Source organism: Capricornis sumatraensis, chromosome 13 (genome assembly GCF_032405125.1).
Source record: "Capricornis sumatraensis isolate serow.1 chromosome 13, serow.2, whole genome shotgun sequence".
Classification (NCBI taxonomy): domain Eukaryota; kingdom Metazoa; phylum Chordata; class Mammalia; order Artiodactyla; family Bovidae; genus Capricornis; species Capricornis sumatraensis.
In genome coordinates this window covers 55464927-55478680 of record NC_091081.1, presented here as the reverse complement: position 1 = coordinate 55478680, position 13754 = coordinate 55464927, and the positions used below count along the sequence as shown (strand labels likewise).

Sequence of the window (13754 nt, the reverse complement as noted above, 5' to 3'; positions counted from 1 at the left end):
CCCTTATGGCAGAAAGTGAACAGGAACTAAAAGGCCTCTTGATGAAAGTGAAAGAGGAGAGTGAAAAAGTTGGCTTAAAGCTCAACATTCAGAAAACGAAGATCATGGCATCTGGTCCCATCCCTTCATGGGAAATAGATGGGGAAACAGTGGAAACAGTGTCAGACTTTATTTTGGGGGGGCTCCAAAATCACTGCAGATGGTGACTGCAGCCATGAAATTAAGGGATGCTTGCTCCTTGGAAGGAAAGTTATGACCAAACTAGATAGCATAGTCAAAAGCAGAGACATTACTTTGCCGACTAAGGTCCATCTAGTCAAGGCTATGGTTTTTCCAGTAGTCATGTATGGATGTGCGAGTTGGACCATGAAGAAAGCTGAGTGCTGAAGAATTGATGCTTTTGAACTGTGGTGTTGGAGAAGACTCTTGAGAGTCCCTTGGACTGCAAGGAGATCCAACCAGTCCATTCTAAAGGAGATCAGTCCTGGGTGTTCATTGGAAGGAGTGATGCTAAAGCTGAAACTCCAGTACTTTGGCCACCTCATGCGAAAAGTTGATTCATTGGAAAAGACTCTGATGCTGGGAGGGATTGCGGCCAGGAGGAGAAGGGTATCGACAGAGGATGAGATGGCTGTATGGTATCACTGACTCAATGGAGGTGAGTTTCAGTGAACTTCGGGAGTTGGTGATGGACAGGGAGGTCTGGCGTGCTGCAATTCATGTGGTTGCAGAGAGTCCCACACAACTGAGCACCTAAACCGAACTAAATTTTAATCTCCCAGTATAATATAAAACAACAATTAAGTTTAATAAGTTGTTATGAGTTTTTCATTCAGAGCTTGAGATCATCCAGGAATGTTTTAGAATTGGATTCAATCTAAGAACTGTGACCTCAGAGAAAGATTTCACAGTGCAGCTCTGGCTTTCTGGTTACCACCTTGCCTCCTCTGTCTCCCTTGTGCCATTGTTATGATTCCTTGAGTATATATTTTACAATGAAAAGAAGGGTTAATTATTGCTTACAGTAAGTAGTACTTTTCCTAAAGGTTTATATAGTTGATGTATTAGAAGGATTTTTTTTTTTTAAAGAAGTAACTAAAGCATAGGAATTAAGTCTTCTATTTTGTTCTCAGACCAGGCCTCTCACCTAGGTATTGGTGGAAAGGAGTTGACCCCACTGGTGCCTGAGAAGGCACCTGCCTCTGAAACAGACATCAACCTGGAGGTATCATTTGCAGAGCAAGCTGTCAGTCAGAAAGAGAGCTCCAGAGAGAAGATCCAGAGGAGCAAAGGTGACAATGCTGCATTACTGGTACGTAGTACACTATTCAGATGTCACTGTCAGATTACATTTTTCATCAGCTGTTTATTTTGAAAAATTTAAGTCCCTAGAAAAGTTAAATGAATAGTATAGAATACATCCCTACAGCCTCCCTGTAGATCCCATTCGCCAGTTGTTATAACATTGTATAATTTGTACTCTTTCTTGGGCTTCCTGGGTAGCTTAAACTGTAAAGAATCTGCCTGCAATGTGGAAGACCTGGGTTCGATCCCTGGGTCAGGAAGATCCCCTGGAGAAGGGGATGGCAACCCACTCCAGTATTCTTGCCTGGAGAATTCCATGGACAGAGGAGCCTGGCAGGCTACAGTCCATGGGATTGCAGAGTCACACACAGCTGAGCAACTACCACTTTCACTTTTCACTACTCTCTTTCTGTATCTATCTGTGTATAGGTTGCACCATATGCACTCAGTTTTTTTTTTAAGCCTAACTAGGCCATACTCGGAGAGGGCAATGGCACCCCACTCCAGTACTCTTGCCTGGAAAATCCCATGGACGGAGGAGCCTGATAGGCTGCGGTCCATGAGGTCGCTAAGAGTCGGACATGACTGAGTGACTTTACTTTTACTTTTCACTTTCATGCATTGGAGAAGGAAATGGCAACCCACTCCAGTGTTCTTGCCTGGAGAATCCCAGGGACGGGGGAGCCTGGTGGGCTGCCTCCTATGGGGTTGCACAGAGTCGGACACGACTGAAGCGACTTAGCAGCAGCAGCAGGCCATACTAAACAAAACAGTTGTAATGCTTCAGAACTTGAACATTAAAACAATTATATTTTAATATATGACCATATTAGAAATTTCCCAGTTGTCATAGTATTGTCCTAATGGTTTCTTCCTCGCTCTACCTGGGATTCAAACAAGGGTTATGCATTGCATTTGATGTTATATCTTTTTGGTTTCTTAAATTTAGATTAGCTCCTCTGATTTTTCTGTATATTTTAAAGAGTCCAAATCAAATTTCTGATTTTCTCTCTGTTTTTGATGACTTAATTCAAGTTGAACAGTTTTGGCAGACCTAGATGCCTAGGTTGTTTATTCCTTCCATCACATCATTAGAAGAGGTGTATGATGTCAGATAGCCCTCCTATTGGGAATGGAAGTATCACCTTCTATCCTCATTGTAAAAACACCTTTTCCTATTGGTAACTAATGCTAATTTGTGATCCTTGAAACCAAATAAATGGCCTATCTGCCAGTAATAACCTATCATCCCATGGCTTTATCATGCATTTGTAATCGTTACCTGAAAAAATAGGCTAGTGTTAGAGAAATGGTGATTTTTCTCATTTTATTATTCCTTCTATATTGACTGGCTGGCAGTCTTCTGTGATAGTTGCTTTTCCTCCTTTTCCTCTTTTTATTTTTGAATGTCACTGTGCGGAAGCTTCCGTTTTTCATTCAATGTTTTATAAATCGTTACTGTTTTTCTTTGACGTTTAAGTTTGCCCAAGTTTGACAAAAGGCAGCCCTTCAAGCTGGCTCCTATGCCGTTTTTACATGCACTCCTGTTTTACTCCTTTGCTTTCTGGTACAAGATGTTCTAGGCTCGCCTTGAACTTTTCTCCCCTCAGATTAGGAAGAATCTATTTCTTCAGGGAACCCTTGTTTTTTCAGAAGCATATTGTATTTAGAAACCAACCTCTGTGTACTGAGTGTTCTCATTGATACCAAATGTCTTATATTTTTAAAAAATACATTTACTTATTTTGTAAGATGTCACATACATAAAAGCTAATAGGCGTAGTATAATGAACCCCCCACCAAGCCCCAACATTCACTAACCCATGACTAGTTCTGTCCTATGCAAACCCCTGAGCAGTTCCCGACAAGATAAAAGGTTATTTTAAAATTCATATTGCTATTATTGTACCTATTTAAAATGCTCACAATTCTTAATTTCAAATATCTAAATATTAAATTTCATATTGTATTGCAAATTTCATAACTTTTTTTTACAGTTTGTTTGAATCAGAATCCAAATAAGGTTCATGCGTTGCAGTTGGTTGAGCTGGTTGAAAGTGCTTTTCAAGCAGCTTTTAATCCCTCCCTTCCTTCCTCTTCCTGTCAGTGTGCCTCTGTCTCTGCCTGCCTCTTTCTCTTCATTAAGATCTTTTCACCTATCCTTTTTTACTTCTTTCCTTCCATTCTCCTTCTCTCAGAATTTGTTTGTTGAAGAAGCCTGCTTATTAAGTCTATAACTCTGTTCCCATGTCCTTCTCTTTTTTGTAGATTGCTTGACTCTAGATTTATCAGATTCATGCTTTTTTTTTTTGGTCAGGATTACGTCTTGTGATCATATAGCAAGAGATACAAAATATCTGCCTTTCTCGTTTGTGAAATTAGCAGCGGCTGCTGATCAGTACTTATATCCATTTATTAATGGTTATAAAATCATGTTCTAATAAATTCATTTATTTGAATATCTCTCTTAAGAAAAACAACTTTCTCAAGGGTTACTTCTCACTTTCATTTACTTGTTTTCTTTGTTTCTTCTTTTCTTAGATTCCCTAGTACCTTTCATTAATGACCAACTAGTGTTGTTTTAATTTTCTTGTAAAAATAGTATCTTAACTCATGTATGACATGACGCTAGAGATAATTCCTCATGTGTTTCGGCATATTTTTTGCTCCAGACATGTTGTTGTTCTTGTTGTTCAGTCGAAAAATTGTGTCCAGCTCTTTGTGACCTCATGGACTGTAGCACACCAGGCTCCTCTGTCCTCCACGGTTAGCTCAAATTCATGTGCACTGAGTCGGTGATACCATCTAACCATCTCTTCCTCTGCTGCCCCTTCTTTCGTCTTCAATCTTTACTGGCATGTCAGGGTCTTCAGTGAGTCAGCTCTTCACATCTGGTGGTCAAAGTATTGAAGCTTCAGCATCAGTCCTTCCAATGAATATTCAGGGTTGATTTCTTTTAGGACTGACTGGTTTGAACTCCTTGCAGTCCAAGGGACTCAGGAATCTTCTCTAGCACCACAGTTTGAAAGCACCAACTCTTCAGTGCTCAGCCTTCTTTATGGTCCAACTCTCACATCTGTACATGACTACTGTAAAAACCATAGCTTTGACTATATGGATCTTTGTTGGCAAAGTGTCATCTCTGCTTTTTAATGTGCTATGTAGGGCTTTTCCTAGCTTTCCTTCTAAGGAGCAAGTGCCTTTTAATTTCATGGCTGCAGTCACTGTCCACAGTGATTTTGGAGCCAAGAAAGGAAAATCTGTTATTGCTCCCACTCTTTCCCTATCTATTTTGGCATGAAGTGGTGGGACTGGATGCCATGATCTTAGTTTTGTTTTGTTTTTAATGTGGTTGTTTGAGGAGGCTTAACAAATACCTGAGGAAAGAAAACAAGTGAAAGGCACAGGATAAAGGGAAAGATCTACCCACCTGAATGCAGAGTTCCAGAGAATAGCAAGGAGAAATAAGAAGGCCTTCTTAAATGAACAGTGCAAAGAAATAGAGGAAAACAGTAGAATGGACAAGACTAGAGATCTCTTCAAGAAAATTGGAGATATAAAGGGAACATTTCATGCAAGGATGGGCATGATAAAGAACAGGAATGATAAGGACCTGGCAGAAGAGTACACAGAGGAACTATATAAAAAAGGTCTTAATGACCTAGATAACCATGATGATGCCATCACTTACCTAGAGCCAGACATCCTAGAGTTGAAGTCAGGTGGGCCTTAGGAAGCATTATTATGGACAGAATTAGTGGAGGTGACAGAATTCCAGCTGAGCTATTTAAAATTTTAAAAGATGATGCTGTTAAAGTGCTGTACTCAATATGTTAACAAATGTGTCACAAGTGGACACAGTACTGGAAAAAGGCAGTTTTCATTTCCAATCCCAAAGAAGGGCAATGCCAAAGAATGTTCTAACTGTCATACAATTGCACTCATTTCACATGCTAGCAAAGTAATGCTCAAATTCCTTCTAGCTTGGCTTTAGCAGCATGTTAACTGAGAACTCCCAGATGTACAAGCTGGGTTTTGAACAGGCAGAGGAATCAGAGATCAAATTGCCAAATTGTTGGATCATAGAAAAAGCAAGAAAATTCTAGAAAAGCATCTACTTCTGTTTCATTGACTAAGAGATGGGAATACCAGAATACCTTACCTGTCTCCTGAAAAACCTGTATGCAGGTCAAGAGGCAACAATTACAGTTGAACAGGGAACAACTGACTGGTTCCCAATTGGGAAAAGAAGATGACAAGGCTGTATATTGTCATCCTGCTTATTTAGCATCTATGCAGAGTTCAGCATGTGAAATGCCAGGCTGGATGAATCAAAAGGTAGCATCAAGATTGCTGGGAGGAAGATCAACAACCTCAGATATGCAGGTGATACCACTCTAATGGCAGAAAGTGAAGAGGAACTAATGAGCCTCTTGATGGAGGGGTGAAAAGAGGAGAGAGAAAAAGCTTGCTTGAAACTCAGCCTTCAGAAAACTAAGATCATGGCATCTAGTCCCATCACTTCATAGATCCAGACCTAGAATTATCTATTTCCTCAAGAAACACTGATTCTACTTAGTAGAAATATATTTTTGTTACTGTGTTCAGGGCACTAGGAACGTTCCCTTCTCTGAGTTGGTTATTGCTTAAAGCCTTTACAGAAGACAGAAGTACATCTGTATCTTCTTTCTTCCATGCTGAGAATAGTGATTCTGAGGATACAGCAGATAATATAATTAGCATATCACATAATTACTTGTGTGTTTTATCCTTTATTACTGCACAGCATTCTCAGAATAGAAATACTAACACTGCTATCAACAATATGATAACCAAAAAATAGTTTAAACTTGTTTTCTTTTCCTCAGTTGGTTGTATCCTTAGGGTTTTATCCCAGAAGGACTGTAATAATCAAATTAGTCTGCTTCAGGTTGTTTAGGATAGTTATTCTCCGTATGGTTATGCCACTCACTACATACCCAGTTGGTTAATTTCATTTTATATTGAATGTTTAGGGATTGCTTTGTTGAAACTTAATTTTGTTTTGTAAACATGTGAATTATCTAAGTGGTCCAAAGGTCATAATTAAAACCAAGGTGTATTAGAAGTCTCACTTCCATTCTTGAACCATCACCCTCTTCTCTCCCTCCCCTTTACAGGTTAACTTACCTTACAGGTCAATTTCTTTTTATTTTAATTTTATGGCTGATCCTTCCATTCTTAGATAGATACACTCGATTATTTACTTAGACTCGGCAGTACGTCCTAGAGATCACTCCGTAGTAGGATAGAGAAAGATCTTTCATTCTTTTTTATTTATATGTTGTGCCAGGTTATGAAGCTCTGTCACAATTTATTCAACCAGTCATCTGACGATGGGCTTCTAGGTTGTTTCCAGGCTTTATCAAAAATGTTTAAGGATCTATTTTCATGCTTAATGGGCAAAGTAAAATATGCGTCATGTGGCCTAAAGAGATAAATCAGGCTCCCAGACCATCCTTAGCAAAAGTATCTTTTACAAGTAATAGTCTTCTCCATTGCAGGGGGCGTGGGTTTGGTCACTGATCTGGGCACTAAGATCCCACATGCCACACTATGTGACAGGTAAGTAAATGACAGGGATGGTCTTCTATATCTCAACAGGTGGAAGGCAGTTTAAGTGAAAGTAGTCTAATTAAACAAGGTGAAGACACTGTTGACTTTTATGTTGTTGATTCAAACAGTGGAATATAAAGGGAATTCATTTCTACTTCAGAAACTTAAAGACAAAACTTCCTCTCTCACTTTATTCTCTGCCTAACAAACTGATTTTTGCTCACCTACTTTCTAGATTTTATTCATGTGTTGCCTCAAGCTTAAAATGACCTTCCCATTTCTACCCCTCTGTTGTTCTCTGTTTATCATCTTTAACCCATCCTTTGGGGTCTAGCTCAATATCTAGCTTTCCTGTTAGCACTTTCCCGTTTTCAGACTTACATTAATGTATAAAATCGTTTTTTAAACTGTTAAGATGCCATGCTTTTGATAATTATTGTCAATGTATCCATGAATTTATTTATGTATATATGCATCAGTTTATCTATACAACCATTTACTAATTTGTATATCTTCTGGAAAGCATGTGCATACTGTAAGCTTTCTACAAGTCATAAACATGATTGGTGAGGTAAATACTTATATTCCTCACTCTGAAGTGAGAGTCTAAGCAGATAAAACCTTAATTTCCATTTCTACTCCATGGTCTTCTGCTTTCTGTGAATAAGCAATGGGTTTTATGTAATACATTGTTCTTTGTTGACCTCATTTTGTATTTACTTTTTTTTTTTTACAGCATTGAGCAGTCTTCGTTAATTCTTTATGATCTCTCAGCACATTCAAATTTCTCCTCTTAAATTTGGAGATCAGGTTTTATAACTTTAATGTGCGTTAGGATGAAAATTTAGCTATTACCTATTGTGTTTCATGTACCCATAATATCTTGGAAAGTATGCTGTGTAATTACTTTGCTCATTTATCAAGTGATCTCTATGAGATAGATATTATGATTCTCCTTTCATAGTTAGAAAGATTAGGAGGTGCATGGGAAGTCTTGGCTTCACTGCCTAATCTTTTGAAGCTGGAATTTTTTCTGGAAGATCCTGATGACATGTGCCCTAAAGGTCCCTGTTCATTTAACTTAGACATGTCCTTGTTTTGATTCTTCTGACAACTTCAGGATAGCTTGGGAGGTTACATGAATAAGATTCTGGTATGTCGAGTCTATCTATAGAGTAGAAATAAGTAAAGGAGAAATAGCACTCCTTTATCCTATCTTGGCAGACTAAAAACGATAAGAGTTTATTTAGGAATTTTTAAGATCATAGTATTGAAATGATAACTATGGTGAAGCCTATATTAGTTCTTGTCTTTATTCAGTGTATTTTGGATTCTGACTGAATTATGTTTGATTCAAGTAAATTCATGTTTTATGGCAACTTTGCTTGTCTTGTAACAAAGCTTTATGCATACTGAAGGCCACAGGCTTGTGTGGAGGCCCAAGTTGGGAGTTTGCTAGAAAATGAAATGTCTCTGGAGGAAGCAGAAGGACAGTAAAAGAAATGTTAGTTTGGGATATAGTAAGGAGAATGAGAACCTAAGACATTCACACATTTGTGTACAAATGTGTGAGATAGCTGTAGGATCATGATCCTGAATTTTCAAGAAAAGTTTAAATTATGATTATTCCTTGCTATTAAAAATTCTTTTTAAAAACTGTAAATTTGAAAGTTTCCTAAAATTTCATTTATCTAGAAAAGTTCTGGGTTCTCTAGGTTGACAGTGAGTGAAATACTTTAATAAAATCACATTTTACACATGAAAAAATCTTAGGTAAGAAATGAATTTCCTAGCAGTTGATAAGTCATCTGTGGAAATTGACCAAGTAAGAGTAGATTCTCTTGCTTTCTGAGTTGAGGCTAGAGTGACTTGATGAGTGAAAAAGTCAAGTATGTCATTACTGGTAAGGTTTCTAACGGGCCCCTCATATTTCAAAGCTTACAGAAGACGGATGCACCCAGGAAGAGCTGCCTGATTAATTTATGGTGACACATGGGAGCCAATGACCTTATATGTTTTGAAAAATTTTATTTCACTCCCCTTTTAAAAGCACATTTTTCAAAAGGTAAAGAGCTTTCCTTTTGCTGAAATTGCACTGCCTTCTCTTAGCCAACGAACTGAACCATCCAGTCTATTAACTAAACAAAAATGACATGAAACTTCATAAATATTTAAAACTCCTGCTATGAATTAAACATTGGGATAAAGAACTAACTCCTTTCATTAAGTACATTGTTAAATAAATAAATAAATAAATAAAGCTCATGACATATTCCTTGGTAAATCAAATGTTTGAACAAATAATATTTCAGGTTTATTTAAACATTTACCTTGGGTAATGCTTTAAATAATTATATTACATGTATTTGGCTTATTAGACCAGATGCAACTGATTTTAATGAAGCAGGTAGGACTTTTTTTTTTTTTTCTTTTTTAAAATAAATGGTTGGTAAATAGAATTGGTTCAGTCCTTCAGAAAACAAAGCAATTAGCAGACCTCTGGACCAGGTGAGAAGAAAATGGGGAGAGTTTTGTGTGATTTGAAAATGAAGCTCAGTACAAATCACAGGAAATTGGGGGAGCATCAAGCCAGTGACCCCACCCCTCACTGAGCTTGATTCTGCGCTTTTCTCCCTGTTGGGTGTGTGTCTTCATTCATTATACACACGGAAACAACACTTGCAGTGTGTCAGGGCTGTGGGACAGTGGGCATACAGAGGTGATTAAGACATGGTTTCTGTCCTTGAGGGTTTCATGTCCTACATCAATATTGATCAACCTAGATTCCTCCCTGCCTATTGCAGGGCATGAGGAAAGTGGAGCAGAACAGAATGACTACTGAATTTAGGATTTAAAAGATCTGAACTTGCCTCTTTATGTCACTGGCTATGTGGACATTGGCTCAGACAGTAAAGAATCTGCCTGCAATGCTGGAGACCTGGGTTTGATCCCTGGCTCAGGAAGATCCCCTGGAGAAGTGAATGGCTACCCACTCCAGTATTCTTGCCTGGGAAATCCCATGGACAGAGGAGCGTGGAGGGCTGCAGTCTGTGGGGTTTCAAAGAGTTGGAACAACTAAGCAACTAACACTTTCACTTCACTTTAGTCTCTTAATGAGCCTCAGTTTCTCCATGTAGAATATGCTGTAATAATACTTGTCTTATTGGAACTTTCGCAGGATAAAATGAAACACTGTTTATCAGAATGAGTATTTTACCATTTTTGTCTTACCTTGCAGTAATAGTTAAAAGAAAAACCTTGATACTTGTCTGCATGCTCTCAACTCCTATGCACTATACTATTGACCTTGGAAATTACGCTGAAAATTCACTAAGGCTGAATATGAATAATATCTACTGTTGTTCTTTTAATGTTTTTGTGGGGAAACTGTATCACAAAAATAGAAGAATTATCTCTTTTCTCCTATAGTGGACTCTCTTGAGAATATAGCAGATTCTAAAGAAGGTTCTGTCAGAGGTTCTACAACAAACTATAGAAGATTCTCTCTTGTAGTTGAGTTTCCTTGAAAGGAATTAGCTTTTAAATTGCCAAAAGTTGTAGGTTTTAGGAAATGTTCTAGGATGGTAACTCTCAAACATTTTGGTCCTGTAACCCCCTACAGACTCTTTAAAAAATTATTGAGGGCCTCAGAAAGGTTTTGTCTGATCAGTCAGGACGGATGTTGGTGTTGAGGAGAATAACTGCCTCACCTTGCAGGGCTTTGGTGAATGCTCAGATGCATGGCCTTCTGGCCGGGAACCTGTGATTCGTGTTTTTGGAGCATTCACTGTCTCCCTGTAGGTTGCAGCTCTCTGTGTTTGCTCTGGCTGGCCTAAGAAAGAAGGCATAAACAGATTTCTACAGAAGCTATGATTCCTTGGAAGACTCTGAGGAGATGAAGAAGGCTGGTACAAAGTGATTTTGGAATGTAAAGAATTTCTTTGGATTGAGTTCTGTGGAAGTTGGTCACTGACTGTGCTCTTAAGCTCTGAAATATAAATACGTAGTCTAGGGAATAGTTTCTCTTGATGATTAATTAAGTACTGTCTGTGTAGTGGGGAGGAGCAGGGGGTGCTTTTCTTTATGTCAGTTATACCTATGGATATTTACCATGATATAAATTAAAACAGAAAAATTTAAACTATTAATCCATTAAAATTTATTATTATGGTAAACATAAATAACATTTTTATGAAAAAGTTGTATTTTCTAAAACAAACTGCAGTCAGATTCTTTACCATCTGAGCCACCAAGGAAGCCCATATTATAAATGAAAATTGAAAAACATTTAAACTGTTAATCCATTTAAAATATAATATTATGGGGAACATAAATAATATCTTCATTAAAAATAGTCATTTTTCCAAAACAGATTTTTGTTTTTAATTAATTTATTTCTTTTAATTGGAGGCTAATTACCATATTGTAGTGGTTTTTGCCGTGCACTGACATGAACCAGCCATGGCCGTACATGTGTCCCTCATCCTGAACCCCCCTCTCAACTTCCTCCCCATCCCATCCCTCAGAGTTGTCCCAGTGCACTGGCTTTGAGCGCCCTGTTTCACTCCTCGAACTTGGACTAGAGATCTGTTTCACATATGGTAATATACACGTTTCAGTGCTGTTCTCTCAAATCGTCTCACCCTCACTTCTCCCAGAGTCCAAAAGTCTGTTCTTTATATCTGTGTCGCTCTGCTGTCTCGCATATAGGGTCATCATTACCGTCTTTCTAAATTCCATATATATGCATTAATATCCTGTATTGGTGTTTTACATTTTAGCAACTCTCTAATGTCTGGCTTGAGTTTATGTCATTTGGATTCTCATATTTGCTTCTGTGTTCAGTCTGTTGGCAATACCACATTTCTTATAAAAACTCTGAAAAACTCCACTGTACGCCATAAGAGAATAAGAGTGAAAAAGACAGATAATGTCTTAGTGTTATTAAAATAGTATTGACCTCTTCAGTCAGTTCAGTTGCTCAGTTGTGTCCAACTCTGCAGCCCCATGGACTGCAGCACACCAGGCCTCCCTGTCCGTCACCAGCGCCCGGAGTTTACTCAAACACATGTCCATCGAGTTGGTGATGCCATCCAACCATCTCATCCTCTGTCATCCCCTTCTCCTCCCTCCTTCAATCTTTCCCAGCATCAGGGACTTTTCCAATGAGTCAGTTCTTCACATCAGGTAGCCAAAGTATTGGAGTTTCAGCTTTAGCATCAGTCCTTCCAATGAATATTAAGGGCTGATTTCCTCTAGGACTGACCGATTTGATCTGCTTGCAGTCCAAGGGACTCTCAAGAGTCTTCTCCAACACCACAGATCAAAAGCATCAATTCTTCTGCGCTCAGCTTTCTTTATAGTCCAACTCTCACATCTATACATGACTACTCGAAAAACCATAACTTTGACTAGAAGGACCTTTGTTGGCAAAGTAATGTCTCTGCTTTTTAATATGCTATCTAGGTTGGTCATAGCTTTTCTTCCAAGGACCAAGCGTCTTTTAATTTCATGGCTGCAGTCACCATCTGCAGTGATTTTGGAGCCCAAGAAAACAAAGTCTCTCACTGTTTCCATTGTTTCCCCATCTATTTGCCATGAAGGGATGGGACTGGATGCCATGATCTTTGTTTTCTAAATGTTGAGGTTTTTTTTGTTGTTGTTGTTGTGTTTTTTTTTTTTTCTTGTTGGTTATCCACTTTATTTTTTTTTTTATTTAAATTTTTATTTTTACTTTATTTTACTTTACAATACTGTATTGGTTTTGCCATACATTGACATGAATCCACCACGGGTGTACATGCGTTCCCAAACGTGAACCCCCCTCCCACCTCCCTCCCCATAGTTAACTTTTTCAATATCCTCTTCCACTTTCATCAAGAGACTCTTTAGTTCTCCTTTGCTTTCTGCCATAAGGGTACTGTCATCTACATATCTGATGTTATTGGTATTTCTCCCGGCAATCTTGATTCCAGCTTGGCTTCATCTAGCCCTGCATTTCCCATGATGTACTCTGCATATAAGTTAAATAAGCAGGGTGACAATATACAGCCCTGACCTAATCCTTTCCCAATTTGGAACCAGTCTGTTGTTCCATGTCTGGTTCTAACTGTTGTCTCTTGACCTGCATATAGATTTCCCAGGAGGCAGGTCAGGTGGTCTGGTATTCCTATCTCTTGAAGAATTTTCCACAGTTTGTTGTGATCTACACAGACAAAGGCTTTGGCATAATCAATGAAGCAAAAGTAGATATTTTTCTAGTATTCTCTTGCTTTTTCAATGATCCAGCGGATATTGGCAATTTGATCTCTGGTTCCTCTGCCCTTTCTAAATCCAGCTTGAACATCTGGAAGTGGAAGTTGACCTCTTTAGATTCCTTGAAAAGAGTATTGGGTACCTATATGGCTCCCTGGACCACGCTTTGAGAACTGCTACTTTAGGATATGGCTTTTGTATGTCCATTTTACAAAAAGGGTCAGTTAGAGAATTGCCAGAAGTCACACACAGCGAGATAGCAGTTAGATGACTGATAGATGGTGGCTCTAAAGTCCCTGCTTTTGGTTTCCCCTCTGCTTTCCCCTTCTCCCCAGTGCTGCACAGTCCTTTTGTACCTGCCTTATTTGGGTATCATATATCTGAATATATAATATTATCTATATCAATACAATGCCATACTATATATATATATATATATGACAATTAATAATAGTGTAGATAAATGGTTCCTGGCACGCACCAGTGGTTTCTCCTACTCTTCTTTCACCTCCTATGTCTTCTTCCTCACAGTTTGTCTTGACTTGTAATTTTTCTTGGTTCTTAAAGGTCAGTTAACTTGTTTGTTTGTTTTCTCCTTT

The 13754-nt window shown here is 38.4% G+C and overlaps 1 protein-coding gene across 1 annotated transcript in view; it reads left to right on the top strand.

The window, feature by feature from the left end:
• ARHGAP18 (Rho GTPase activating protein 18) overlaps nucleotides 1-13754 on the top strand; it is a 136270-nt gene that overhangs the window by 82889 nt on the left and 39627 nt on the right. The window contains exon 5 of the mRNA XM_068985063.1: nucleotides 1134-1312. Coding sequence (XP_068841164.1) covers nucleotides 1134-1312 — 179 coding nt within the window. The remainder of the gene's footprint in view (nucleotides 1-1133; nucleotides 1313-13754) is intronic.